The following is a 24944-nucleotide window of genomic DNA, read 5'->3' as shown; positions in this document are numbered from 1 at the left end:
AGGCTCCTAGGACCATGATCAGGGATTGTGCAGGAAGATTTACATCCTTCAGTGCTTCACCTACGATCCGCATATGGGGCAAAGGACTGCACATTCGTGCACAGCGGCGCAGGCTCACTGCGGACAAGGACCTGCGCATTGTCCAAGGGACATGCTCGAGCTCACAGCCCAACAGGCCCGGGCTTAGCTACTCTCGGGGTCCCAGCTGAGGTGCGCAGATAATTGTCCCTTGCCCGCGGCACGGTCCCGTCATTCCAACTCCATCCCCTGCGTCGTCGCCCACCTCGCGTTGACGGCTCTCTAGTAGGTGTGGGGCTTCCGTCATATTGAGATGTGTGCTGAGTAAACGCAAAGGGGACGTGTTTACAAGTTCAAACAGTGTTTGTGCCTGGCGAGACGCGGTCACGTGTTCAAACAGTACGGAACGCGTCACGCGACATGATAACGCTCAAACAACGCTGGTCTCTAGAGCCGAGTTGTACTCGGCCGCCGTCGCCTTGTCGTGTGTAGACGCGCCATACGCGTCTCAATGTGTCTTTTCAGAAGCTTGGCATGTATAGTCGCAGCCCGTCATCACATTGCTACGTAGCACAGCTTGTGCGGCTTTAGATCGGCCTTCCTACTGCGTACTCATACGTTGTGTCTTGTGGCAGTGTGGGATCTATATGGTAGCAAGTACTGCGTCGACCAACCCCGGAAATGTACGCGCTGTGCTTTTCAGATACATGACACGACATCAGTGGGCAAGCCTGAGGTTGTGTGCCGCCAACCAGACAGCAGGTGAATGTGTTCGCTATTACAGTAAGTAGAGTGCGATCGCATGATCATTGCGTGAACGCCGCCTTGGAGTCCTGCAAACCATACGGGCCAACGACGAGAGCACGTAAGGCGTGGTCATGATTGACATGAATATCTGTGAGGTATCTAGTACAATAGTGATACAGACATGACACTAAGGAAAGCAAAACATAGCATAACAGAACACCCAGCGGAAAGAAACTAGATTATATCTTATACACGATGTCACCACTGAGCATGAGCTCATTTTGCTCGCCCATCGCATCGCACGCCATGGTAGCCTCCGCGGTACCGAAAAGCGCGTCCGTCGGCAGACCCTCGTTGACAAGCTGCAAAAGGTCTGTGAGGAAGAACTGGTCGCTGTCCTGGAGTTTGTTCGCGAAAAGGTTCGCCACACGCGAACGGAACAGCTTCAACCTGGCAGTCCAAGTCAGCACACCGTTTCGTTGGTCCCGAGGACAGGTGTGGACATACCGTTCAGGCCTGAGTTGACCGTCCTCCGTCGGCCCTGCTGGCACCTGATTTACCATCGTCGCATCCTGGCTGCCCTCGCTCCACACTGGGTCAGCAGGCTGGCCCTCAGGGACAGCCTTCTCCTTGCCCTTCGCCTGCGCGGGCATCTCCATCCTCGGCGGCGACTGCGGAGCGTCCTCTGCATCCTCTTCATCGTCGCTCTCTTCCTCGCTCTCATCCGAGTCAGCGCTGCCCTGTCTGTTCCTCTTGCCGTTGTTGAGACGACGCTTCGTCCTGCGCTTCCGCTTGAGCACCTCTTTGTAGAGCGCGAAGCGGAGGAGCTCCTCGGCGGCCATCGCGTCTGTCTCCTGGACCTTCGTTGAGAGACGTGCTTTTGCATGGGCGGTCGCGAGACGGATCAGGGTCTCAAGGGTACGCGCCGTGAGGGGCGATGTCTGATAGAGACCACAACGTGAGCGACGATCGGCAGCCAACGCAGACACTGCGGCTTACCTTCTTCTTGTTGCCCTCTGGGTCCTCATTCCGCAGCGTAGCATACACATTCACGATCCAGTCCGCCGCGCCCTTCGTCAACACCGGCGCCGGTTTGCTCTTCGCATACTGTATATACTTCTTCACGAACGCGATGCTCAGCACCTCCTGCTTCTTCGGCTTCCGCCGGCGCGTCGACGACATCACCTCGCCAATGCCAATGTGCAGGAGCGGGTCGTACTTCTCGAAGGGGCTCGGCTCGCCCTCGTCCGCGTCGCCCTGCGTTGCCGCGGGCCCGTCGATGGAGAGATTCTGGTTGAGGTTGTCCGCGACGGGCGTGCCCTCCTCGACGCCCGGGGGAAGGTAGCGGTGCATCCGCAGGACGTGGTCCGCGATGAGCCTGTCGCGGTTCTCGTCGACGTCGTCCGTGACGACGAAGAGGAGATCGAAACGCGAGAGGAGCGAGTCGGGCAGGGCGATGTTCTTGTGCGGGTCTTTGTGGATATCGTACTAGCACAGAGGCGGTCAGGACAACACCCAGTGATGCGCGAGACTAGTGCTCACTTGGCCGTAGATGGGGTTAGCAGCAGCCACGACACTGCAGCGTGCGTTCAGGGTAGTGTGGATCCCAGCCTTGGCGATCGTCACCGTCTGCTGTTCCATGACTTCGTGAATAGCAACCCTGTCGATATCCGACATCTTGTCAAACTCGTCGATGCACACCACGCCGCGGTCCGCCAACACCATCGCGCCCGCCTCCAGCCTGCGCTCGCCCGTCTCCTTGTCCGTCGTCACCGCCGCCGTGAGACCGACGCCCGAGCTGCCCCGTCCCGTGGTCGCGATCGCGAGGGGCGCCGTGCCGAGGACGAACCGCAGCAGCTGCGACTTCGCCGTGGACGGGTCGCCGACCATGAGCAGGTTGATGTCGCCACGGATGTGCGTCCCGTTCGGGAGGTTCTTCTCCGCGCCGGCGAGCAGGAGCAGCAGGATCGCGGTCTTGATGTGGTCGTGGCCGTAGATGGACGGCGCGAGCGACTGCGAGAGGAGCTTGGTGATGTTGGACCGCTTCGAGAGCTGGTTGATCATGCGGATGTCCGAGTCGGTAAGTTGTGTCTGCGCGATGCCCCCGCCAATCTTGGATGAGAGGAGGTTGATGTTGTTCGCGAGAATGATAGACCTGCAAGTCAAGTGTCAAATTTTGCAAAAGAGGGCGGCCATGTTTGCACCTACTTGAACGCGCCTGTGGCACCACCTCCGACACTGCGGTACACGCCGACCAGTTGTATCCGGTCTCCAGGTTTGCACCGGTCGACCAAGTCATCATCCAGGGTCACATCTGTACTCCGCGGAAGCTGCCCCGCCGGTGCGCGCTCCGGCATCTCCTGTATGCTGATCCTTTGGTGGTCTCTGAAGACGCAGTGGCCGAACTCCGTCTGCAGATCATGCCCATCGTCGTCCTTCTGTGGTGTAACCGCGGACGTTGGTGGCAGGTTTGACGTCGACGTCGTCGCATCTCGGTACTCGCGCGCGTGGAAGAGACGCGTCTCTGGGCAGTAGTGCACGGACTTGAGCATCTTTGGCCTCACCAGGGAGCACCGGGTTACAATCCCCTCCAGCGAGATCATCTTTCCCAGTTGCGAGGCGCGCAGGGTCCGCGGAGACACATGATGGTCACCGAACGAACCGCTGAAGCCGACACGGTACTCCTTGCCAGACACGTCGTGCTTCTCTGCATCGTGCACGCGACTGACGACGTTCGAGAGGGCCTCGTCGAACGCAGGGACGTAGTCCGTCGGCTGCTTCAGCAGGCCGTCCGCAAAGTCGCGTCGGTAGTCGCGTAGGTCGTCGATGTTCACAATGAGCCGGCGCTGCTCCTGGCGGAGCATGCGCGCGATGTCGTCCTTGTAGTTGTAGAGGTCGCTGTCCGAGTCGAGGAACTCCTCGAAGACACGCGCGCGGTCGCGCATGAGGACATCCTCGGGCACGGGCTCGTCGAGCATAGACATGGTGGCGGGTGAGATGGTAGGCGTGGAGGTGGTGGAGGTAGTCGAGACGCGTCGCGTCGACAGAGTGCAAATTAGACGCGTGACGCGAAGAAACCTGCCCTAAACCCGGCTAAGCGCTGGATCCAAATCAGGAAGCGCTGATTTCGTCCAAGACTCCGTGACCGATCGGGGCGCTGTCAACACCCGCAACTACGGCCGCAACAAAGTCTAATATGTAGCGGACTCGAGAACCTCCAAGCTGTGGCAGTCGGGCATGTCCCGCTGCATGCAACGGAGATGCGGCGATAGGAATTGGGCTTTCTATCTTACGTGATAGAGCGAGCGACGAACAATGTCAAAGTGGCCTTGAGGCTCGCTACAGCGCCGCAGGGGTGAGAAATCGATACTGACAGGGGACTGGGATGCCGGGAACGGGTTGAACAAGATTTCTATATTTGGGGCGTGAGTTCGCGCATCGCGATCATGCGGGAGTCGAAACGATCTGGGTTAGGCCACAGCGCACCGGCAATCGGGAACCGATCACACGTCGGTATGTCCTCGGCGGCCGACGCTCCAGGTGCCTGAGAACCATTATTTTCATATACTCGCGATCTCGACCGGGACACACGACACGTCGCAGGGGCTGCACAGTCGCAAAGGCTACAACAGGCTCAGTAGATGTTGCACAGTAGAGTAAGTACAACTAGGGGTACATTGCAGAATTTCAAGCGGAATAACTCAGAATCAACAACAAGGAAGGAGCGGACGCGTCGCAAGTGAAGGCATCGTCCCGTCCCAGTGCGCCGCCAACAGACCGACAAGCCAGAGGAGAGCCAAGAAGAAGGAAGGTGGGCCGCGACGAAGCGCAAGAGAGGAGATCGAGCGAGCTGCGGGAACGGGGTTCAGGAAACGTCGCAGGCAACGGGTCGAATGGAAATACGCACGAGGCCAATAAGATACCGTCGCGATGGGCTGCATCTACCAACTGCTCGATCCTCCCCACTCGCCTTGACGCTAGACGAGGGACACACTGTCACCCACAAGAACACACGACCGAGAAGTGATGGACTCACTGCGTCGAGCGCTTCGCGGGCCTCGAGACCTTCCTCCACAGGTGAAACCACCACCTACAAAGAATAGACGGTTAGTCGATCGCGCCGGAGATGGGAAGCGAGACGGGCACGAACAGGTGCTGCAGACGCGAAGCCGGCAAGCAGAGTCGCGAGGGAGAACAGAGACAACCAGGTTACGCGCATGATGAAACGGCTGCTCGAGAGTCCCGGGGAGAGTGGGTGGCTGAGAAGTGGGCCATTATCGGAGGCGGGCTGGCGTTATAAGGGAAGGGCGGTAATAATTGGGCACGATATGACGGAGCATGGCCAGGGGCAGCGGAGGCACGTGCGCCTGAGTAGGGACAGACTGGCACCGAGAGCCGCGTTGTGCATTCAATTGGCCGGCTCCCTCCCGCCACGGAGCCAGGCACACGCCCAAGCACACGCCCGCCAGAGCAGGCCAGAGCCTGGGGCCCTGGGCAGCGTCGCCCCTGCCCCTCTGCCCTGCTCCGCCCAGCCAGCCACCGAGCCAGGCCCGCCACTCCCGTCGCCCGCCCGTCCTGCCCAGCGCCGGATCCACCGCCCGCCCCGGCCTACCCGCCCGGCCTCTGCATCGATCTGTTGCATGTCCTCGACGAATGTGCCTGTCAGACTCTCAGTGACATCTCTCCCGCGGAAGAGGCACTCCTGCTTCCCATCCCACACGTTCCCCCGAGCGCGTCCTCTCCTCGGCACGGCGCGTCTCCTCAGGCGCAGCAGCCATACACAGGCCCTTGCTATTCTCGACGCGCGCCCAGCCTGCTTCGGACAGGCACACTCGCACCCGCACGGCAGGCGGATGCATCCTCTGGTAATGCCGTCCTCGGAACGCCTCCTGCGAACGGAAGACATCATTCCCCAGTGTGCTCTCCGTCAGCGTCATCCGCACCGGACACCCTTCTGGGCCAGTGTATAATAGGGAAGTAACATTACTGTCCACACACGCCATCGTTCATCGCAGTCATTGTGCTGCCAACAATAATCAATCGAGCCTGTCGCACCCGGAGAAACTCGTCTGTCGTAGACTAGCGTAGACTGCCGTCAGCGACTGTCCACAGACCGACTGACGTACCTTGGCCACAATAGCCCATTAGGATCCGGCAGCCGGAGGCAGACTGCAGACGCTGCACCCTCCCACAGTAATTCCCGGGTTCACACGACTGCAAACATTTTTTGTGTCCTCCATTCCCGAACCTGCAGCTGTGAGTCCAGAACGAACGACGTCGATCGTTGACGATCACGCCTATTGATGGGTCCAGTAATCGCAACGTGCTTGCCACAACCGTCAGTCAGGACAGCGGCCATCTTCACTCCCGTCCGACCCATGCTGGCAATTTTGCAAAATATTGGCACATGAAGGCACAGTTGCACATGCATCGTCCCTGCGAGACGAGAGACTAAAGCGAATTCAGGGCAGTGCGCAGGACCTTTTATAGAGCCTTCCCGAGAACGATTGAATATGTGTCTAGCGGTCGCGCGTTCAAACGTTCGGGCCTCAGGTCCACAGGGGCTAGGCCCTGGCGTGGCGGAAAGGGCAACGTACACGAGGATACGCTACGAAAGGTACACCTTACGAGTAGTGCCTGGAGAGATACGCGACTCGGCAACGGATAGGTGCAGTCGCCCTGGTAGCGGCCCTCACACCGCGCCACCCGAGGCTGGCTCAGTCCTAGGAACACCATCCACATCAGCGCCGCGGAGGTACAATTGGGGCGTCGCCGACTTACCCATAACTTGATCAGCCCGTCCCAAGATGCGGTCACGACTTTCGACTACACAATCGACGTGGTCAGCGCCATCATTCTGACAGCCATATCTTTTGTCACTCACCGACTCGTGTGGCAGCCACTCGTGCGCGATGACCACCTTCGAGTGGGCCTTCAGCCGGGACTTGATGCGGCCGGTCTTCCACTCCCAGAATACGACGTTGCCCTCGCCGTCGCCGCTGCTGATCCACTTGCCATCCGGCGAGAACCCGACCTGGCAGGCGTACCCGGCGACGGAGTGCCCGGCAAACCGCTTGTTCCTCGCCTGTCTGAAATTATCCGTGCTGTACACCAAAACCTGGTTGTCCAGCGATTGCGCGGCAAAGTACTTCTCTGTCAAGAAAGCGTTGATAAATTGCGCGAGCACGCGCGGACATCGAACTTACTGCTGGGATGCAGCGTGACCGCTGGCATCGAGTGCATGTGCGGCTCAGCAATGTACTTGATGACCACGGGGATATCGAAGTCCCAGGCCCGGATCGTCTTGTCGTCGGAGGTAGTGACAAAACGCCGGTTCTCGTCGACGAAGGTAATCGTGTTGACGGGTCCGAGGTGCTGGTCGTATTCCTGCGTGATTTCGCCGGAATTCATGTCATACTACACACGCACAGTCAGGACAATTCAATCTGGACGTGAGCGGGCGGGACATACCTGAATAATCTTCTTGTCCGACATACCCGCCAGGAATATGTGCTGCTTGTCTTCGTCCGGATGGAACCGAACGACGTAAGGAATCTTGCCGTTGCTGAAGCGCTTCAGGCACTGCCCTGTCTCCGTATCCCAGAGCTTCATCTGCCTATCATATCCACAGGACAGGAATTTGCGGCCATCGTTCGAGAACGTAACATCCTTCACGGCCTTCATGTGACCATGGAAGGTGCGGAGACAATTGCCGTGGGTGTACACATCCCACAACTGACAAGACTGAATGTGAGCGCGGACTGAAAGCGCATTACCAAAGGACCAACCTTGATCTTGGTGTCCATCGACCCGCTGAGGAGCAAGTGCCCCGTTTCGGGGAACAGCCGTACGACCGACACGCCCTGCGTGTGACCGGTCCAGGTGTGAATGCACGTCTTCGGGATGAACGTCTCCTGCGCGCCCGCATCGGATTGCAGCTGTGGCGCCTCCGCGATGGGCGGGTGCATGTACGTCCGACCTTGGTAGTCGTACATCGACTTGCCGTGGAACACAGACGACTCCAGGCCCGGCGCGCCGCGTTTTGGCTTTGCCTTCTTCAGCTGTACCACTTCCTCCTCTGATTCCTCCTCCTCCTCCACCTCTCCCTCCTCCGCGGCCTCGTCGCCGAACGGCAGCCCCTGCGGCTCGTCGCCCTGCCAGCGCGCCCATGGCCCCTCATACGCGCCGTCCCCATCAATGACCTCCAAGTCGCCTTTTGGTTTCCGCTTCCGCTTCAACTCCTTCTTGTCCTTCTTGGGCGCTTTTAACGAGCCAAGTGTAGCGAAGTTGTTGACTTGCGCCTGCTCTAGCGAGCCGAGGATCGCCGGCGCGTTTGGGTCTATGGATGGGTTCGCAGAGTAGCCGAGGATGGCATGGGTGAGGTGTTGTTGCCGGAAGGCGTGTTCGGTCATGGCTTGCTCTTCTACGTGCCCCGCTAGTGCGTTTTGGGTGAGGAAGCGGTTGCGGTCGCCGAACGGGTTCTCGGGGCCTTGGATGGGGAGTGTCATGTCATTGTAGGGGATGTTCACGTTCATTTGTGTGTCGGTTGGTCGTGTAATCAACGAAGTCTGTTTAATTGGGTCCTATACAGCGAAACAACTGTTCAGCACTGGTATTATAATCCGAGTAGTGCGCATACGCACCTCTGCTAGGACATCGGGGGCAGCCTGCGGCACAATCGAAACTGCAGTGCGTGAGTCGCTTGTTTCGCGCTCCTCCAGCCTGGGCTTCTTCGCCGTTGGCAGGGATGACAGCCCAAAGGCGTCCTGAGTTGTAACCTGGCCATCGTCTTCGTCAGATGAGTAGCCGTGGAGGAGCGAAGACATGGCTGCAGCAAGCAAGCGTAACTGTGGCTGGAAAACCGAACCGCTCGCTCGATCAGTCACTGAGTCAGTTCGCAACGGGTTCGCAAAGCAGTCGAGTCGATCCCAATACCACGTGATTTGACATCAACGTCTGCTGGTTCGGCTGATTCTTCCCACAGCACTTCGCCCAGCCACCGAGCGACTTCATACGTTGTCTGCTACTCTATGGTCATAGGCTAATGCAAGAGAGAGGCGTAGGCAACCCATGGACCGCAGAGGAAGATAGACTGCTTACGCAGGCCGTCGCCATCCACGGCGAGGTCGACAACTGGAAGACAGTAGCACTGTCAGTGCCTGGTCGGACGAACAAGGCTTGTAGGAAGGTGCGCACACGAGTTCATGCCGTTGCTGTGAAGTATCGAACACTGGTGGTAGCGCTGGCTTCACTCGCTCTCGCCGAATGTGAAGAAGACAGCGTGGACAGCAGAAGAGGACCAACTGCTCTTGTCTCTATATGCGATACATGGGACGAAATGGGCCGTGATCGCCCGCAACATAGCTGGGCGCACGGACGACGCTTGCTCGAAACGCTACCGCGAAGCCTTAGACCCGTCTTTGAAACGCGACGATTGGACGTCGGAGGAGGACGGAAAGCTCCTGCACGCATATACGCGGCTGGGTGGCAAGTGGGGGCTCATAGGCCAAGAGCTGAACAGAAGTGGCCTGGCATGTCGTAATAGGTGAGTCGCAACGGCAGCAGGATAGAATCTGACCACAATTGTGCCCTAGGTGGCGAATGATGGAAAGGAAGAAGTCCGCTGGTGCTCGTCAAACCGAGCCTGTCGGCGCATCGACAAGCCTCCCAGCCCCTGCACAGGCTCAAGAACAACAACCCCTTCAATGGCAGCCTGAGGTGACCCAGACTGTCGATCCATTCTGGGAGGCCTCGCTAGTACCCCCATCATCCATGCCGGCCCAATTCTCGACTCCAGACGCACAAGTCAATCGCGCGGAGCATTTCTGTGCATGCCCCTTCCACTCCGAGCCGGGCGGCCTCCACAGAAACCATTTTCAAGGGAACCATGACTTTCAGTTTGGTCCTCTGGCTATGCCGCTGTCTCAGCAAGACAATGCGGCCGTTGATTCTCAGCATCAATCGCCGTATAGCTACGACCCTACTCAGTTCCCTACTGACCTTGATGCGGCATTCGATGCTCCCATGCAGTCAGAACCCCAAAGATCTGCGCTGACCCTTGACAATCCGTCAAATGCCTTCTTTGACATGTCCTACGTTGCGGATGCCGGCGAGAACAACAGGATTGTGCCTTCAACGGAGCATGTGCCATCGAATGAACAGCCGTTTAGTCAAATTCCTTCGAATGTCGATCTAAGTGCCGGGGAAGGAGTGTCCAACAAAGATCCGAGCTCCACTGCCCTTGAGGAAATTGCTGGCCCATCATCGGCCGGCTCGACACCATCCCCTCCTCATGCCGCAGGTCAGGAGCCAGTGGACCCGCCGAAACCGGACGAGACGAGACCTAGAACGAGCTACTACCGTACTCCGGAGGAGAAGGCCAAGATGGCGGCCCCTTCACGGCGCCGCCATCGTACAAGTCCGCCTACTCGGCTATCCTCTACCTTACCCGCCACAGCAGAGTGAGCTACTCTCTGTTTGCTATCCGACGTCGTGCAGGTGTTGATCGTGCTTGTAGCCCCTCCGTACTTGCCTACGCTTGCGGACATCCTTGCTGTTGGCCGGAGCATGCGTCACCTAGCAGCGCGTGCTACGCGACGTCTAAGGAACTCAGCGACCATAACAAGACGCGCCACGCCGAGGACCTTGGTGGGAGTACACCATTCAGATGCGGCCTCACGGGGTGCAAAAAGAGCTGGAAGGTTATTCGATGGTCCACATTGCTCAGCAGATCACTAACAGGCTACCATGTCAGAGTATCAACGGGCTGCAATACCATCTGCAGGTGTACGTCCGCACGTCGATTTGTCTGTTCGCCTTCTGATTCCTCACCGTCAGATCCAAGGCCCATTTCCAACAGGCCCTCGCGTCAAGCCAGCCCGGCAACACTGGGTCAGCCGAGGTAGAAATGTCGATATCGGCAGGTGTCTCCGACGGCGACGAGAGCCAACCAAAGCCCCGGAAAACCTACTCTTGCCCACAGTCCGGGTGCCGCAACCAATACAAGCAGCTCAGCGGTCTGCGCTATCACCTCGCCCATGTGCGTCTACATTGAATGCGCGTTAGCGCGCGGATCATGCTAACAGCTGGCAGGGTCATCCCTCGGAACTTCCTGTCCAACTTGACACTGTCCCCCCTTCGCTCGCTCGGAAAGTAGCAGAGAAGATGCAGCGGAAAGAGTCCACCGCTGCGGGATGACGCATGGCGCTTCGGTGTATCGCCCAGTGAAGAGCTGTTGACGTCGCAGAGCACTGTCGCTGCTCCCAGGCACTGCACGCGGCCTCCAAACCGTCGCCGACTCACCGACCACAATGCACCTGCCGCTTCATACACTCGATGCAGAGCTTGAGCAATCAACGCTGTCTCGATAGATGCAGAAGACGTCCGATGCACTGGTCTCTTCAGCGTCTACCCTTGGCGTCCAATCGACGCATTGCATGACGGCAGTGGGGACGCATCAGCTAGAAGGAACGAGCCAGATCGCAGAGCAGGTCTACTTACTCCTCGGATGCCATGGATCACTCTCGTCCACCGCTGGAGCGTTTCACGGTGCGGAAGGCAAACGGAGCACGAGTAGATGCGTATATATTTGTGCACCGAGCCTGTAGTACATAGCGCCGATCACGAAGTCGATTCATGGGGGTCATTATGCTCATTAGTCGCGACAATGTACTATTAGAGAATGGGTTGTGACTATACATCCAAAGCCCATGATCCACGCCTCACAGCTCCGCCCACCCGCCATCAGATTCCTTGTCACTCAACGAGGCAAGCACGAATACTGTGAAACCAACCGCGAGGCGGACACCTAGGCCACGATACAACTGGCCGATTCCCGTGCTCCTCAGCCAGCTGCTCTTCTCTTCCTCTTCTACTGCACCCTCCTTCGCCTTGCCCTTGCTCTTTCTCCGTGCGCGTGTTCGGAGTGGGAGGTCAGAGCGCTCCTCCGTGATGATGTGCCACAGCGCGTCCACTACGCCATTGTACGGCGCAGGACGTACCTCCACGCACGCGCGGAGCGGTTTTGCGGTGCCGCGCACCTGCGCCTGGAGCCGTCTGCGGATGGTTTCGATCGGCAGCATGATCAGCGAGCCCGCGAAGTCACCGAGGAGCTCGGAGATGTTCCACAGGACCGGGTGCATGTCGGGCGAGAGGTGCGTGCCGAACCCTAGGTAAGACGCAATGAGCGCGGGGAGGGTGAGCGGGATGAGCCCGCGGAGGGTGTGTTCGAGCAGGGTGGGGATGAGCAGGTGGGGGTGTAGGTAGACGCCATGCAGGCCGCCCTCGTGGGCGAGGATCTGCGAGAGCGCGTCAATCGGGCCGGAGTAGGTGCGGAAGCGGGGGTTGGCGGACTGAATGATCAAGCGGGTTCGAACAAGCTGGAGAGGGGAGAGTATGAAACCAGCAAGGGTGTGTGAAGCAACAGGTAGGAGGAGCGAAGACGATGCAGAAGAGAGGGAGGGGAAGATTGGCGAGAGGATATATTGGAGAATAGCGTGACAAGACGGTTGTAGGCCGTTGTACAGAGCCTCATGGACGGTCGTCGTTAGCAACCCTGCAAATGCGTCAGAGTAAGCTCATGCTATTGTAGGAGAGTGGCAGACCTTTCCACAACGAGAGCCAGCCCTCGGAACGGAAACGACCAAGCTGCTTGATCATGCCCCATGTACCGTCTGCTGAGCCGAGAGGCATGACATATTCCGGTGTTGCTGCTTCGTCCAGAACGGACTGTCTCACGACGTAACCTCGCTCGTCAGCAACCCGAGGAGGGGGAAGAGTCTCGCCCTCGGCCTCGAGTTTACTCGGGTCCGCAAAGTATGTCTCGTTATCAATTGACGTATCACTGAGCTAGAACGAGCCAGTACAGCTGCATATCAGTGACAGGTACTGGAGACCCGACAAGACTGCGAGTACATACTTCCTCTTCCTCGTCCGCGAGGTCTGTGGTCACACCCATCGCTGCTTCTTCTGCGTCTCTGGGTACCCATTGCACTTGCAAGAGGGTCTTCCCGACCTCGAATGGCATTGTGAGGGCCTGGCTAGCATAGCTGGACAACGCCGCGGTAACGAGGCCCTGGGCGACTAGTTTCACGTCAAAACCATCCTCGGTCGACGCGTAAGTCGCAGAGAGATCAAAGAGGGGATTGGTGTTGGTTCTTGTGGACCATTCATAGGATGAGGATGAGGTTCCGGGAGAATATATGTCTGTCGAGTTTTCTGGAGAGCCGGGAAGACTTGCTGGTACAAACGACCATGCATTCGATGGCGCTGCGTATATGTCGCGCAACGATGTTGGCGCGGATGTCATGATGAAGACATCCGACGTATGTCTCTACCCTTGAGACACAGCTGCGTTGTGTAGAGACCTGGAGGAGAGAAGCCGCGAACTCGTTGCGCAGTGGACGTCACCGCGGTCCGCGGCTAGGCAGCGTTCTGTTTGCCTTTGTTTGCCTCCACTATCATAGTGCGTCTCAGTCGATGCTCATGCTGCCTCAGGCTCCTCCGACTCGGAGTCAGTCTTCAAGCTCGTAACTCTCTTGGACGGTCACCAGCATTCTACCTCCTTTGGAACAAACGCTCCTCATCCACATGCAACATGCAGAGCGTTAATTCGGGGACCGGCATAGTTGATTAGTTCGTGCCACGGATCCGGAGCGCAATGCAATGCGTTCAATTTAGTATTGACTGAGGTTTGCGCCTGGATCCTTGAGGTGCGTGGCACTGAGCGGTGTCGGCAGCAAAGTTGATTGTCAAAAGAACTGTTTTGTGAGGCCTGAATGCTGACCGTCTTATTGTGGCAGGAGGACGGCTATCCTAGTCCATAACATCTGCTAGACTTGCTGCAAGAGAGTTCACGGGTCTTTGCGCGAGTCGCCCTACTAATCTCCCTGAATGAGGTATGTAAATTCAGCTCCGAGTATTGACTGAGACCATTGCATAGTATAGGAACACGGAATGTTGTGGCGTGAGATGGACGGAAAAAACCAGGCCGCGTTAGCAGTCTATTTGTGTCATCACCCACAACAATGCATATTTCTCAGGATGCTGCTGAAGCTTAGCGACAGCCCTCAAAGCTCAAGACCTCACCAGCGGTACGGTGATATTGAAGGCGTGCAAGCATTCAGCAGACTCGTCCATGCAAGCATGTGTGCGCGTTAGCCTCATCGCTCGCGTCAACAGCATGCTTCTCGTGCCACCCGATCGGACAATGCATAAGTGCACAACTTAAAGAACATCGCATCTCCGCATCGACCGCGCAGAGCTCATTGGCCGAGTTGGACCAGCGGCCTCGGGACGGGCTCGGAGCACGTACTAAGTACGGAACCGCCCACAACCCACATGCTGGAGTTCTCACGACGCCGGTTCCATCGCATCTATGACCATCACTTACTGTGGAATGATACCCACCTGCCTTATTCCATTCTCCGATTCCCTTGAAGTGGCCGGGCTCAATGAAGGTATCTGACGCTTCTCCGCCTTCTGGCATCTGCCGCATGACAATGATCCGGACATAAAATTGAACCTATATAGGGCCGCGTTTCCATCGGCGACGCGATACCTTTCACTGTCAGTGTGTCCTTCCGCAGTTAACTACCTGTCATCCCCCGGTTCCCTGGATTTAGCAGGGCTTGTGAACCCGGCCTTTCGTGAGTACAGACGTCTTCGTGAACAACCCCGAGCACATCCTCATAGTTGATTTACAGCAACTGTATATATTCCATATATTCCACCTCTTTACGTTCCTTCTAGTGGTTCGGCTTGGCCGCCATGGCCTCCCCCGAAAAGCCGAGGTTGTTGTACGTCGCCCTCATGTGATTCGTTACCTCTCGAAGGGATGCTGAGTTTACGTCGTAGGATCGGCCCGATGGCAAGTTTCGCGAAATGCTCGCGGATTGTCCTACTCATGGTTGCAAGCAGATGTTGGGTCTCTTGTTGAACTGGGGCCTCTTGGGGGTATTGACCAACCAGACGTGTAAGTGACAATGATTATGCGTTGGACATGAGGAACCATGACGGACTTCACGCACTAGACATGTACCATATCTATTATCCGACCGACAGGCTGTCCCTGCAATGTCTCGGTACGTCTTCTGTCACAATGACATAAACCTCGTTCTTGAATAGTGGTGGCTCACCTCCTCAGTCTACGGCATACTTATCTTCGAATGGGTCCAGACGGGGCTGCTAACAGCCGCTTCATTCGACAACTACGTGTACAATTACGGTGATCTCGACGCCCTAGTATCGGTCAGCAATTCGTGGTTCAGCGTGCCCGTCATGAGCGCAATCGTTGCCCTTGTGGTACAAGTCTTCTATGCGTGGCGCATTCTGCGCCTCAGTGGCTCCCGCATACTGTCTGGAATCATAGTGTTTGTACGTCGGAGGCATTTAGCGAGTCCATGGTGTTGTCGTGATGATATTTTTCGCAGCTCGCTGTAGCGCAAGCCGCGGGAGGGATCGCATTTGGTGCTCAGGTAGGGAGATTTGCGATAAACCAGTAAGCGTACAATCCTTGACATGATCAATGCGCAGATGAAAATATATAATCCATCACTGCTCAAACTCTCACAATTCAAGGGACCAGTGATTGTGCGTACTCGCTATCCGTACCGACTCCACGGTCTCAACAATCATCGCAGACTTGGCTGCTAAGCAGTATACTCGCGGACACGCTCATTGCTGTGTCCATGACAATATTGGTGCGTGCAGTGGACAGCTAAAGGGATTTTATCTGTCCACTGACACATGAGACTGCGCAGCTCTTGAAGAGAAAGGCGGGGCAGCACACCAGTACCGACCGAACACTGGATAGAATTGTCCGGATGACTGTCGAAACGGGAACAATGACTGGTAGGTCTCGCACACAGCTCTTATCCCTCCATGAACATAACGCCGAGTTCAACAGCAAGCATAGCCGCGGGTGATGTCATCCTGTGTCTTGCTTGTCCTGTAAGTGCAATGGCTGATGTTCAGCTTGCCTCCGCTGACGACGAATGTTCAACTTACAGGACAAGTTGTTCTACCTCGCGCCGTAAGTGTCAGAACACTGGCCATCATCTTGCGATCTGACACCACGATGCAGTGCGGAGATCTTGAGCAAGGTGTACGTCGCTGATCCATTGCTCCTGTAGTCTAACACTTACCATAGTCACTCAGCTATGCGAACTCTCTCCTCACGAACCTGATCAACCGCGCGTTCGTCAAGCGCGCAGATTCAACACTGTCGACACGTGGAGGTCGATTGTCCTTCGCATTCAGCCAAGAACACCAAACGACTGTAGAGATTGCGGTTTCTCAAGTGGAGGGCAGCTCTGGCGAGTCGACGGGTACCTATGGCCTCGAGCCAGTCGACAAAGTCAGAATAACCGACGAGGAGTTTCGTGTCTGGTCAGTGCGAATAGCATCTCACTGTCTCAGGGTGTCGGCTGAGCTTGTATCCATTGCGCAGAGGAACTCGTCTTGTAGCTCGAGACCCTGGGAAAAGGATGCTCTGGGGCATCGTACACTTGCACGACTTACGAACTTACACAACAAGGACACGCCGTAGTACATTGATCAACCTTACGACGACCGCCTCGCTGGGGACGTAGGACTGACGCAGCAAACCATGTGTCAAACATCATCGGAGATGATCGATGATCCCCGGTGCACAAGGCGGCGCCCAGGTGTGATGTGTATGATGAAGAAGTAGGCTTTGGCACGACATGGCAGGTACCCTCCGGAGCCATCACAGGAGATGTCATGAAACATAGAACCGAACCCGCTTTACTACCCTCGCAATGGATATAGTCCAACGACGCCATCAACGGGGTCAAAGGAGTCCGCCTAGAGAATCGACTGCGTCAATGCCGCACAAAGCACGCCGACTAAGCCAACGGCGAGCGCACAGGTAAACTTGTTGACGATACTACCACGTCCGTCGCGCGGAGGTAGACGCGGCCGCATCATGGAGATCAGCCACGCAATCTTCTTTGCCTATCGTGCAGAATCAGTCAGCAGGTCATATACAGCCTCAGGATGCGCATCACGCAGACTCACGTTGTACGGCGTATATCGTGATGACAGGGGAGTGTGTTCAACCCTGAGGAATGACGATGAATCAATGTGTGACTGGGACAGATGCGCGGCAGCAGCTGTCGACGTACCAAGCAGGGTGGTCGACCGTACATCGGAAGTGAGTGAACGTGTCAAAACCCGCTTTACCGGTTGTGTATCCATCTGCCAGACAAGTCAAAACCGGAAAACAAGGGTACCGCGTCCTTACTCACGACCACTGCCGCCTACGCCTCCAAACGGCGCGTCATTCGCTGGTGCAGCTTGTCAGTGCGCCGCCCGGCGTTTGTGGCCACTTGACGAATCCGAACATACCTATGACATGGAGAACGACTTCGTTCATCGATGCCGTACCACTCCTCGTCCTATTCAGTACTTCCGAACCATGCAATCAGCTATCGCAAAGTTTGAAAGCGGCATACTATGTACAGGACTCACCCTTGTCCTTGAATGCACGATCATCAGAGAAGATATACAGATTGAGGGCATGATCCCTGACATAGTCGATGAGCAACCATGACACCGAGCAAAAACATAAGTATCTCCCGCACATGCTATTCACGATAGCGATCGCTTCCTCGACGTCTTTGACAGGCACCACAGGAAGCAATGGACCGAAAATTTCCCTGTGAGTCAAAACCTTTCAGCATCCGAGCCAACCGTGGTCACCCCGACCTCGCACACTGCACACGAAAACATACTCGCTCATGAGCGCATCGTCACGCGTTACATCCCTGATCAACGTAGGCGCGATGTACTTGGCTGCCATGTCCACCTCTCCGCCGAACACTATCTCTCCTTTAGTGTCATTCAACAGTTGTTTCAAGCGCTTCATATGACGTTCGTTCACAATCTTCCCAACCATTCCCGAGGTCTTGGGATCGGTGGGATGCAATTCGTGGTATCTAGGTGAAGTATAAGCAGATATCAAGGGTCAACACTACCATATTCTTAACGTACGCGTTCACGAGAGCCTCCACGAACTCGTCTTGAAAGGACTCTGGGACAAGGATGTAGTCCGGTGCGAGACATAGCTTGATATCCACCGCGCATCAGTGCATATATCGGCTACGGTTCTGCCCAAGTATACCTGACCGCAATTCAATAGCTTGCCCCACATGATCCTCTTCGCCGCAACTTTGGCGTTACACTTCGGGTCGATGACGCAAGGACTCTTCCCTAGCAAACGTTAGCATAATTGATATTTTCCACCGCCTTATGGTTTACCTCCAAGCTGATGTGGTTCTAATGAGCAATGTCACCTCACAGTATGATTTTTGCTAGAAGCATACCTCCAGAGTTACGGGCGTAAGGTGCTGTGCGGCGGCGGCGGAAACAATCTTCGCGACGCGATTATTCCCTGTGAAGAGGGGAGACGTTCAGTACGATTCTTCGAATGTCTTGGGCTTCGCACCTGTATACAAGACTGCACCGTATTGTCCAAATTATGAGGCATAAAGCGCTGAGCATCACTTCGCCTAGACTCACTATGGTCGAACGGAAGCTCAAGGATCTACACACATAGCGCCGTTAAGACAGTAAGTATGTAGCCATTCTGAATCAAGACCACGATACCTTCGTAGTCTCGGGAACACCACCATTGACTACGCGAACCAGGTCGGGGTCGAGGTACTTGGGTATCAGCTCCGTCAGGAGCGCAGCAGTCGCAGGCGATAATTCCGATGGCTTGAGCAGGACAACATTACCAGCTGCTATGGCTGAAGACTACCAAGTGAATCAGAAGCTCGGGTCAGGCTAGGACAATTTGGACGTCGTCGACGCACCACCGGACATAATGTCAACCATATCGGATAATTGAACGGGCTGATGATGAGCACGGTACCCTTCGGTTCCTTCCTCGTTTGCGGTGACAATGTCCCCCACAGAAAATGGAAGGGCGACTTCTTGGTCTTCGCCCACTTGTTGACTTTGTCGTGTGCGTCCTTTACCTCCAACAGCGTGCCAATAAGTTCAAGACTGCACAGAGACGTGAGGACGCGGAAAACAACTGATCATACTCCTGACACCTACTAAGCTGCCTCCTCTCGGGGCCGGCCCAGGTCTGAGAAGAGCGCTTCTTGAAAGCGCTCGGTGTTATCCTGCAAGAGGTAGCAGAGCTGGAGAAGCTGTTGTTTGCGGAACGCTATGGACCGCGTTTTGCCCGTTTGGAAGACCTCGCCCAGCTCGCGGTGAATCTGCATATGACACGTATCAGCGACGATCCCGTACCCCACATGTTACATTGTTAGTCCGGAGCGCGCGATAGACTATGATTTATCTTAGTAGAGCTTACCTTTGGGATCTCGTCGATTGGAGTGAAGGGGAGTGTATCGGCCATGACTGCAGACTACAGTGACGTGGTTTTGGGTAGCACAAGAGCCTACACAAACGGTGGTGTGATTGTGTCAAACGTCGAGACGCGGCTCCCGAGCCCGATCACACAGACTCGGGCATACCGGGCTCCACTTGCCCACCGAAATATCCTAAGTGCGACATCAGTGTCATGTCTAGACTCGGTGGTCGCGAGCACAGTAGTACTCGAAGCTACCGTCAAGGGTAACTTACTACGCATACAGACTGCGTCACGCACCTGAGCACAGAGCATTACTTGAGCGTGCCCCGCTTGTCGAACGTTGACAAAGGAATTGATGTCGCACAGCGCGCTGGGCTCTAAGGGTATGCTTGCGTAGTCGGGAGAAGACCACGCTGACTGTCGTCGCGGCCTCAAGGTGGACCCTCGGCGTCCGAGTGGTCTATATTCGCTACGCGACGTACGGCGTAGATAAAGGCCCCCGAAATTAGTAGTACGCCGAGTTGACGCCGTTGCTGCATCCGGATTCAAAATTCTAGCCGTCAAAGGTCAGGTTGAAATCGCGTGCCACATAGATCGTATGCATGATGGTTGTATGGTATCATCCTGATTGGCGATCCGTCGCGGGAAGTGTGACTTCCCGAACTGAGAATGACATACGGAGATAGATCATACAACCGTCCATCGGTGTGTACTGTATGAGATACATCATGAAACACTAGCAGCTGACCTTACGAACCATACATTGCATGACAGGTGGATAACACCTTCTACACTGTGCCGAAAGCCTGCGCCAGTGCCTCGATGGCATCTGCGACTGCACGTTTGCCGATTTGCAGGACGCTAAAGCCACATCAGTCAGTCGCTGGACGGTCGCGACAACGAGCACGAACTTACCCTGTTCGACGAACAACGTCAGGGTTGATGTCAAGACGTTAAGGCAAGCCGAACGAGGCAGTTGCAGGGAACTCACCATCCAACGAGATGATCGGGTGAGGTGCAGCTTTGTACAACTTCACTTCTACTTCGACCCCAGCACGCTTCATCTTCTCTGCGTACACAACGCCCTCGTCCCTGAGGATATCGAGCTCCATAACCATCACGCACGCCTTCGGCAACCTCGAGAACACCTCATCAGGGGCAAAGATGGGCGAGCTCCTCCAAGCTGCGCGATCAGCCTGGTTCGGCAGGTATTGGTCGCGGAACCAGAGCATGCGCGCTGGCGTCAACTGCACGGTATTCTTGTTCTCCGCCCACGACCCGAAGGGCACACCCGAGGGAGACGCGGTGTTGTCAATGACTGGAACAATCAGTAGTTGCAGAACAAGCGGAATGGGAGGCTCCGCCTGAGCAGCCTCGAGAGCAAGCACTGCTGCTAGGTTACCGCCACTAAAGGAGAGTTGGCCGTCTATCAGCGGACTGGAACTAGCCAAACAGAGAAAAGACGGTACCTGGATGAGCCGCCGACCGCTATCTTCGCTACGTCTGCGTTCAGGCGAGACTTGCCATGCTTATACACCCAGTGTAGCGCTTCGACTGAATCTTCGACGGCGGCGGGATATGGGTTCTCAGGAGCAAGACGATAGTTCACTGATACCACTACGCAATTCGCACCTGTGTAAGCCCGAGTCAGTCGTCTCCCCAATCATCTGACAAGCAATTACGCACGCTTGCACGCATTTGCGGCGAATGCGTTGCCAGTTGCGATTGTACCTAGCGTCCAACCGCCTGAACACGCCTCACTTGTCATCAAATAGTCTCGAGGCTGAGATGACATTGCTTACCTCCGTGAAAATAGACGAACACAGGCCAGCCTCTCTCTGGAGCGTCTCCCTCCGGGGTGAATACACGGACATCGAAGTTATCCAGTTGTACGTCCTCGATCTTGCCCACCTTCGGGGGCTCCGAGGCACCAATGACATGGACATTCCGGCACGCAGGGTTCCAAGATTGTTGTTCCAGTGGGATAACATGGGCATGATGAGCAGTCCAAAAGGACGCAAACTCAGGGTCAAGCTTGGCAAGAGTTTCGGGGTGAACAGGCTGGTAGAGCTTGCGTTCGCCTTCAGTCATGGTGCAGTGTGATACGGTGCCAGGTGGAGATAGCGCATGTAGGAGCACCTCATATCTGTTACATGCCAGTGCTCGCGAGCAGTAGCACGAGGTTCCCGATACTGTAGAGAAGCCTGAATGTGAACTTTGCCAGACAATATGTGAGAGACTTGTGAGAGACCAAAGCAGTAGGACGCGGGGAGCCGCGGCACGCGTCCATCATGTGATCCCGACAGAACGTCGCGTCGCGTCGCGCGACTTGCTCAGTGCTCACTGCGTCGTCCGCGAAACTATACACTGCGACACGTTGTGTATCATCCAGCGCGCAGCTATCATGGTGAGTATCATATCAGACAATGAGCCGCGATTTCTGGCTGGCTATGGCACACGCTGAATTTTCCGTGTTTCACATACTCGCAGGACGTTTGCAAGGTCGAGCATCGTATTGGCTTCGACTGGTCCGCCGTGCGTACATCAACTGTACCGCCTTCGTTGGCACTGCGGGCTTCTATTGTGGGCTGAAGGTGATATTCGTGGCGCCATGATTCAACACGCGTATTACGCAATTACAGGTGACAGTTGTTCTCTGTTGCCAGCTATTTCATATCGTGCCGAAAGCTTGCGCTACTGCCTGAACAGCATCGTCGACACAGCGCCGGCCGAGTTCCAGGACCCTAAGCGCACACATCAGTAAGTCTTCCAATGTTGAACTGTCTTTCATACCCTGCAGACGTTCATCAGCCGGAGTGCGAGCTTCAGAGGCCGGTGAAGAACATACCGTCCATAGATAAGATCGGATGAGGAGCCGTCTTGTAAAGTATGACTTCAGCTTCAACTCCATGATCCTTCAACTTCTCCGCGTACGCAATTCCCTCGTCGCGCAAAATATCAAGCTCCATCACCTGGACGCACGCCTTCGGCAGCTTCCTGAACGAGGCTTCCGGGGCATAAATAGGCGAGCTTTCCCATGCCGCACGGTCGGCCACGTTCGGAAGGTAGTTGTCGCGGAACCACAGCATGAATGCAGGTGTCAGCTGGACAGTGTTCGCATTCTCTGCCCAGGATTTGTATGGAACACCCGTGGGTGATGCGGTGTTATCAATGACCGGAACGACAAGCAGCTGGGATATAAGGGGAATGGGAGGCTCGAATTGAACAGCCTTGTGCGCAAGAATCGCGGCGAGGTTGCTTCCGCTGTCAGACGTCAAAGTAATGGGACCTCAGCCTGCACGATAAGTAGCGCGGGGGGCGGGGAGAGAACGCACCTGGATGATCCGCCAACCGCAAGCCTCGACAAATCTGCATTGAGTCGAGCTTTACCCTCACGATAGACCCATTGCAGCGCTTCTACGGCGTCCTCAACAGCCGCAGGATACGGGTCCTCGGGAGCGAGACGGTAGTTAACGGAGACAACCACACAGTTCGCACCTGCGATGTGTTATGTGAGGACGTTACGTCGGCTGTCAGATATAAGCATCGGCCCTCACGCTTGCACACGTTAGTTGCGAAGGCATTGTTAGTTGTTATATTACCCAAGGTCCAACCGCCTGCGCAGGGCCGTTAGCATGAGTAGGGAAGGGCAACATGCAAAAGTGTCACCTCCGTGAAAGTAGATGAAAACGGGCCACCCTTGCTCTGGGGCGGTGCCCTCCGGCGTAAAGACCCGCACGTTGAATTTGCCAAGGTCTATGTCCTCCACCTCGCCGACCTGTAGAGGCTCCGATCCGCCGAGTACGTGGGGTCCATGGCGGCATGCAGGATCCCAAGGACGAAGCTCTAGCGGAGTGTTGTACGCATCAGTAGCATTCCAGAAAGCGGCGAACTCAGGGTCGAGCTTGGGCAGCACATCCGGGTGAATGGGCTGATGAACTTTGCGTTCCAAACCGGCCATGACGGGTCCAGGTGAGGGGACTGCGAAGAGCTGTCGTATTGCCCTCTCATTGCCCTCTCATGCGAGCTGACATCAGAAAGAGCACGGGAGCGGGCTGCATTGACACGCGTGAGCACGCGAAGGCGCGGTGGATTTCGACGGAGAGCCGCAAGCGTGGAGACGCGTATACGGCATCCACGTGACCGCGATATCGGATGCTCGCCGAGCAGCGCGCCTCGATCTGCCTCGATGCTATCGCCCATCCCCCGTACCGCACACTGAGTACCACCCCAGCCATGAGCGCAAACGTACTCCAAACAGCGACACCGTTCGATCTGGTCGGCGGCCCAGATAAAGAAAAGCTCGTTGCAGCGTACAAGGGCAACCCTCTCGATGCGCTTAGGACGCCCGCCCTGGTTGTGGATCGCGCGGTGTTCAGGAGGAACTGCGAGCTGATGCACGAGAACGCGAAGCAATGGGGCGATGTATTCAGGGCACATGTCAAGTCGCACAAGGTGAGAGCGAGCAGGACTAGACTTCGGCGTTGCGGTAACTAAAGTAGGCCAGACAGCGGAGGGGACACGGATGCAATTGATTAGCAGCGCGGACAAGACTGACGCGATCGTCGTGTCCACCTTGATGGAGGCCCATGGCGTGGTCCAGGCTGGGCTTGTCGCTGATGGCACTGTCAAAGACGTGAGTACACGGCACCTACAGATGATGTCGTGCTGACCGTCTACGACAGATTCTGTATGGGCTCCCTGTAGCCCTCAACAAAGTCGAGGACCTCTCGTCGCTGTGGGATGTGATAGCGCCCTTCGGCGCGATCGTACGTCTGCTGATCGACCATCCGGAGCAGATCAAGTTCTTGGAGACATTCGAGCAGTCTCGAGCGCAACCTCGGCGATGGTCCGTCTTCGTGAAGGTGGACTGTGGTTCGAAGTGCGCGCTCTCCCGTTTCAGTGCTTGCCGTTGATCACGAAGCCGACATAGACGAGCGGGTTTGAAGGCCAACACTCCAGTCTTCCAAGAGCTACTGAAGTCCATCTTCTCCTCGCCAGCTATCTCGGTGCATGGCTTCTACACCCATGGGTCGAAGTCTTACGGATCGAAGTCCGTGTCTGAGGCATCGTCCCATCTGTCCACGGAGCTTGATGCAGTAAACGCGGCAGCAGGAGTTGCGCTTGAGTTCCTAAAGAGCAACCCAGAGCTGACAGGCCCGTCCAAGCCGTTCGTTCTTGCGGTGGGGTCCACGCCTTCCGCACACGTCGCGACGGCAGAGGCCAGAGCACAAATCAAGGCTCACCTGAACGGCATACTCGAGATACATGCAGGTGCGTACAGCAGTGAGAATTGTTCGCGAACAATTCTGACCTGGCTGAAGGAAACTACCCGCTCCTCGACTTGCAGCAGGTAAACACCAGCCTTGTCGACCAGAGACGCGTGGCGCAACGCGTCGTCTCAACCGTCGTATCGTATTATCCCGGACGCGGTAAGGACGGTACCGACGAAGCACTCTGCGACGCCGGCGCTATTGCCATGAGCAAGGACACTGGCCTCAAGCCTGGCTTCGGCGAGGTGCTCGGAAAACCGTGGAGTCTCGGCCGGTTATCGCAGGAGCATGGCGTGCTGACGCAGACTGGCCTGGTAGAGCGGGAGGAGGACAAGGTGAAGGTGGGAGACATGATTGAGATCGTTGGACAGCACGCGTGTTTGATTTTGGCGGCGTACCCATGGTACTATGTGGTGGACTCGGACGCGGACAGTAAGGGCGAGGTCGTCGAGGACGTGTGGGTGCCTTGGAAGGGCTGGTAAAGTGCGTAGAATACGAGAAGTGTACGTATACCGGTTTAAAGAAGTAGTGAAGTTTGCGAGATGGATGTGGTGGCTTTG

The 24944-nt window shown here is 56.2% G+C and overlaps 10 protein-coding genes across 10 annotated transcripts; 3 read left to right on the top strand and 7 right to left on the bottom strand.

The window, feature by feature from the left end:
- Positions 1–782: 782 nt before the first annotated feature.
- On the bottom strand, positions 783–3889 carry C8Q71DRAFT_907412 (ATP dependent DNA helicase). The gene is made up of 5 exons (XM_047928951.1): positions 2974–3889; positions 2308–2920; positions 1765–2253; positions 1273–1706; positions 783–1215 (listed from the first exon to the last, which is right to left on the bottom strand). The coding sequence occupies exons 1-5, from the start codon at positions 3747–3749 to the stop codon at positions 1005–1007; spliced, it is 2523 nt and encodes an 840-aa protein (XP_047778733.1). The 5' UTR covers positions 3750–3889; the 3' UTR covers positions 783–1004.
- Positions 3890–4384: 495 nt separating this feature from the next.
- C8Q71DRAFT_758225 (uncharacterized protein) lies at positions 4385–5221 on the bottom strand. The gene is made up of 2 exons (XM_047923724.1): positions 4916–5221; positions 4385–4855 (listed from the first exon to the last, which is right to left on the bottom strand). Exons 1-2 carry the CDS (start codon positions 4982–4984, stop codon positions 4631–4633), a joined length of 294 nt encoding a protein of 97 aa, XP_047778732.1. The 5' UTR covers positions 4985–5221; the 3' UTR covers positions 4385–4630.
- Positions 5222–6196: 975 nt separating this feature from the next.
- C8Q71DRAFT_45386 (pre-mRNA splicing factor) lies at positions 6197–8608 on the bottom strand. The gene is made up of 7 exons (XM_047918649.1): positions 8409–8608; positions 7554–8348; positions 7237–7500; positions 6972–7182; positions 6650–6918; positions 6547–6591; positions 6197–6488 (listed from the first exon to the last, which is right to left on the bottom strand). Exons 1-7 carry the CDS (start codon positions 8589–8591, stop codon positions 6483–6485), a joined length of 1773 nt encoding a protein of 590 aa, XP_047778731.1. The 5' UTR covers positions 8592–8608; the 3' UTR covers positions 6197–6482.
- Positions 8609–8809: 201 nt separating this feature from the next.
- On the top strand, positions 8810–11429 carry C8Q71DRAFT_866880 (uncharacterized protein; the record flags this gene model as incomplete). Its single annotated transcript, XM_047928285.1, has 7 exons — positions 8810–8953; positions 9006–9310; positions 9360–10226; positions 10283–10466; positions 10520–10551; positions 10603–10804; positions 10858–11429. The coding sequence occupies 7 exons, from the start codon at positions 8810–8812 to the stop codon at positions 10960–10962; spliced, it is 1839 nt and encodes a 612-aa protein (XP_047778730.1). The 3' UTR covers positions 10963–11429.
- A 57-nt stretch (positions 11430–11486) lies between these two features.
- Positions 11487–13072, bottom strand: C8Q71DRAFT_857727 (mitochondrial carrier; the record flags this gene model as incomplete). The annotated part of the gene is made up of 3 exons (XM_047927435.1): positions 11487–12319; positions 12369–12612; positions 12683–13072. 3 exons carry the CDS (start codon positions 13070–13072, stop codon positions 11487–11489), a joined length of 1467 nt encoding a protein of 488 aa, XP_047778729.1.
- Positions 13073–14532: 1460 nt separating this feature from the next.
- Positions 14533–16194, top strand: C8Q71DRAFT_857726 (uncharacterized protein; the record flags this gene model as incomplete). The annotated part of the gene is made up of 13 exons (XM_047927434.1): positions 14533–14565; positions 14620–14737; positions 14796–14846; positions 14909–15138; positions 15195–15239; positions 15298–15354; positions 15405–15464; positions 15525–15615; positions 15671–15714; positions 15774–15796; positions 15848–15868; positions 15922–16120; positions 16183–16194. The coding sequence occupies 13 exons, from the start codon at positions 14533–14535 to the stop codon at positions 16192–16194; spliced, it is 984 nt and encodes a 327-aa protein (XP_047778728.1).
- A 553-nt stretch (positions 16195–16747) lies between these two features.
- Positions 16748–19555, bottom strand: C8Q71DRAFT_45171 (NAD-dependent aldehyde dehydrogenase). Its single transcript, XM_047918623.1, has 17 exons — positions 19409–19555; positions 19112–19301; positions 18850–19013; positions 18603–18795; positions 18394–18543; positions 18307–18331; positions 18233–18244; positions 18111–18178; positions 18046–18052; positions 17909–17997; positions 17779–17852; positions 17520–17723; positions 17370–17444; positions 17257–17312; positions 17134–17193; positions 17034–17072; positions 16748–16983 (listed from the first exon to the last, which is right to left on the bottom strand). Exons 2-17 carry the CDS (start codon positions 19154–19156, stop codon positions 16865–16867), a joined length of 1380 nt encoding a protein of 459 aa, XP_047778727.1. The 5' UTR covers positions 19157–19301; positions 19409–19555; the 3' UTR covers positions 16748–16864.
- On the bottom strand, positions 19556–21392 carry C8Q71DRAFT_44205 (lipase/ esterase). Its single transcript, XM_047918571.1, has 5 exons — positions 20914–21392; positions 20798–20857; positions 20581–20743; positions 20103–20518; positions 19556–19972 (listed from the first exon to the last, which is right to left on the bottom strand). The coding sequence occupies exons 1-5, from the start codon at positions 21200–21202 to the stop codon at positions 19848–19850; spliced, it is 1053 nt and encodes a 350-aa protein (XP_047778726.1). The 5' UTR covers positions 21203–21392; the 3' UTR covers positions 19556–19847.
- Positions 21393–21442: 50 nt separating this feature from the next.
- On the bottom strand, positions 21443–23306 carry C8Q71DRAFT_758163 (lipase/ esterase). Its single transcript, XM_047923723.1, has 6 exons — positions 22781–23306; positions 22669–22728; positions 22447–22609; positions 21960–22375; positions 21603–21905; positions 21443–21519 (listed from the first exon to the last, which is right to left on the bottom strand). Exons 1-5 carry the CDS (start codon positions 23070–23072, stop codon positions 21856–21858), a joined length of 981 nt encoding a protein of 326 aa, XP_047778725.1. The 5' UTR covers positions 23073–23306; the 3' UTR covers positions 21443–21519; positions 21603–21855.
- Positions 23307–23347: 41 nt separating this feature from the next.
- C8Q71DRAFT_857722 (putative serine dehydratase domain-containing protein) lies at positions 23348–24866 on the top strand (the record flags this gene model as incomplete). Its single annotated transcript, XM_047927433.1, has 5 exons — positions 23348–23566; positions 23619–23747; positions 23797–23993; positions 24045–24385; positions 24436–24866. The coding sequence occupies 5 exons, from the start codon at positions 23348–23350 to the stop codon at positions 24864–24866; spliced, it is 1317 nt and encodes a 438-aa protein (XP_047778724.1).
- Between the last annotated feature and the right edge of the window lie 78 nt (positions 24867–24944).

The sequence above is a fragment of the Rhodofomes roseus genome (genome assembly GCF_022264815.1).
Source record: "Rhodofomes roseus strain CIRM-BRFM 1785 chromosome Unknown C8Q71scaffold_10, whole genome shotgun sequence".
Lineage (NCBI taxonomy): Eukaryota > Fungi > Basidiomycota > Agaricomycetes > Polyporales > Fomitopsidaceae > Rhodofomes > Rhodofomes roseus.
The sequence above is the reverse complement of the archived record's forward strand: the minus strand, read 5'-3'. Positions and strand labels throughout refer to the sequence as shown.

Coding starts and splice junctions, on each gene's coding strand:
- C8Q71DRAFT_907412 (XM_047928951.1), bottom strand. CDS start 3,749: ATGTCTATGCTCGACGAGCCCGTGCCCGAGGATGTCCTCATGCGCGAC. Junction 1,707..1,764: donor CAGAGGGCAACAAGAAGAAG/GTAAGCCGCAGT, acceptor GGTCTCTATCAG/ACATCGCCCCTCACGGCGCG. Junction 1,216..1,272: donor GGTCAACTCAGGCCTGAACG/GTATGTCCACAC, acceptor TTGGACTGCCAG/GTTGAAGCTGTTCCGTTCGC.
- C8Q71DRAFT_758225 (XM_047923724.1), bottom strand. CDS start 4,984: ATGCGCGTAACCTGGTTGTCTCTGTTCTCCCTCGCGACTCTGCTTGCC. Junction 4,856..4,915: donor GCTTCGCGTCTGCAGCACCT/GTTCGTGCCCGT, acceptor TATTCTTTGTAG/GTGGTGGTTTCACCTGTGGA.
- C8Q71DRAFT_45386 (XM_047918649.1), bottom strand. CDS start 8,591: ATGTCTTCGCTCCTCCACGGCTACTCATCTGACGAAGACGATGGCCAG. Junction 7,501..7,553: donor CGATGGACACCAAGATCAAG/GTTGGTCCTTTG, acceptor CAGTCTTGTCAG/TTGTGGGATGTGTACACCCA. Junction 6,919..6,971: donor GGTCACGCTGCATCCCAGCA/GTAAGTTCGATG, acceptor CTTTCTTGACAG/AGAAGTACTTTGCCGCGCAA.
- C8Q71DRAFT_45171 (XM_047918623.1), bottom strand. CDS start 19,156: ATGGCCGATACACTCCCCTTCACTCCAATCGACGAGATCCCAAAG. Junction 18,796..18,849: donor CCCCGAGAGGAGGCAGCTTA/GTAGGTGTCAGG, acceptor GTCTCTGTGCAG/TCTTGAACTTATTGGCACGC. Junction 17,724..17,778: donor GTGGAGGCTCTCGTGAACGC/GTACGTTAAGAA, acceptor TACTTCACCTAG/ATACCACGAATTGCATCCCA.
- C8Q71DRAFT_44205 (XM_047918571.1), bottom strand. CDS start 21,202: ATGACTGAAGGCGAACGCAAGCTCTACCAGCCTGTTCACCCCGAAACT. Junction 20,858..20,913: donor GTTCGTCTATTTTCACGGAG/GTAAGCAATGTC, acceptor AGGCGTGTTCAG/GCGGTTGGACGCTAGGTACA. Junction 20,519..20,580: donor GCGGTCGGCGGCTCATCCAG/GTACCGTCTTTT, acceptor ACTCTCCTTTAG/TGGCGGTAACCTAGCAGCAG.
- C8Q71DRAFT_758163 (XM_047923723.1), bottom strand. CDS start 23,072: ATGGCCGGTTTGGAACGCAAAGTTCATCAGCCCATTCACCCGGATGTG. Junction 22,610..22,668: donor CGCAACTAACGTGTGCAAGC/GTGAGGGCCGAT, acceptor AACACATCGCAG/GTGCGAACTGTGTGGTTGTC. Junction 21,906..21,959: donor TCCGATCTTATCTATGGACG/GTATGTTCTTCA, acceptor GAACGTCTGCAG/GGTATGAAAGACAGTTCAAC.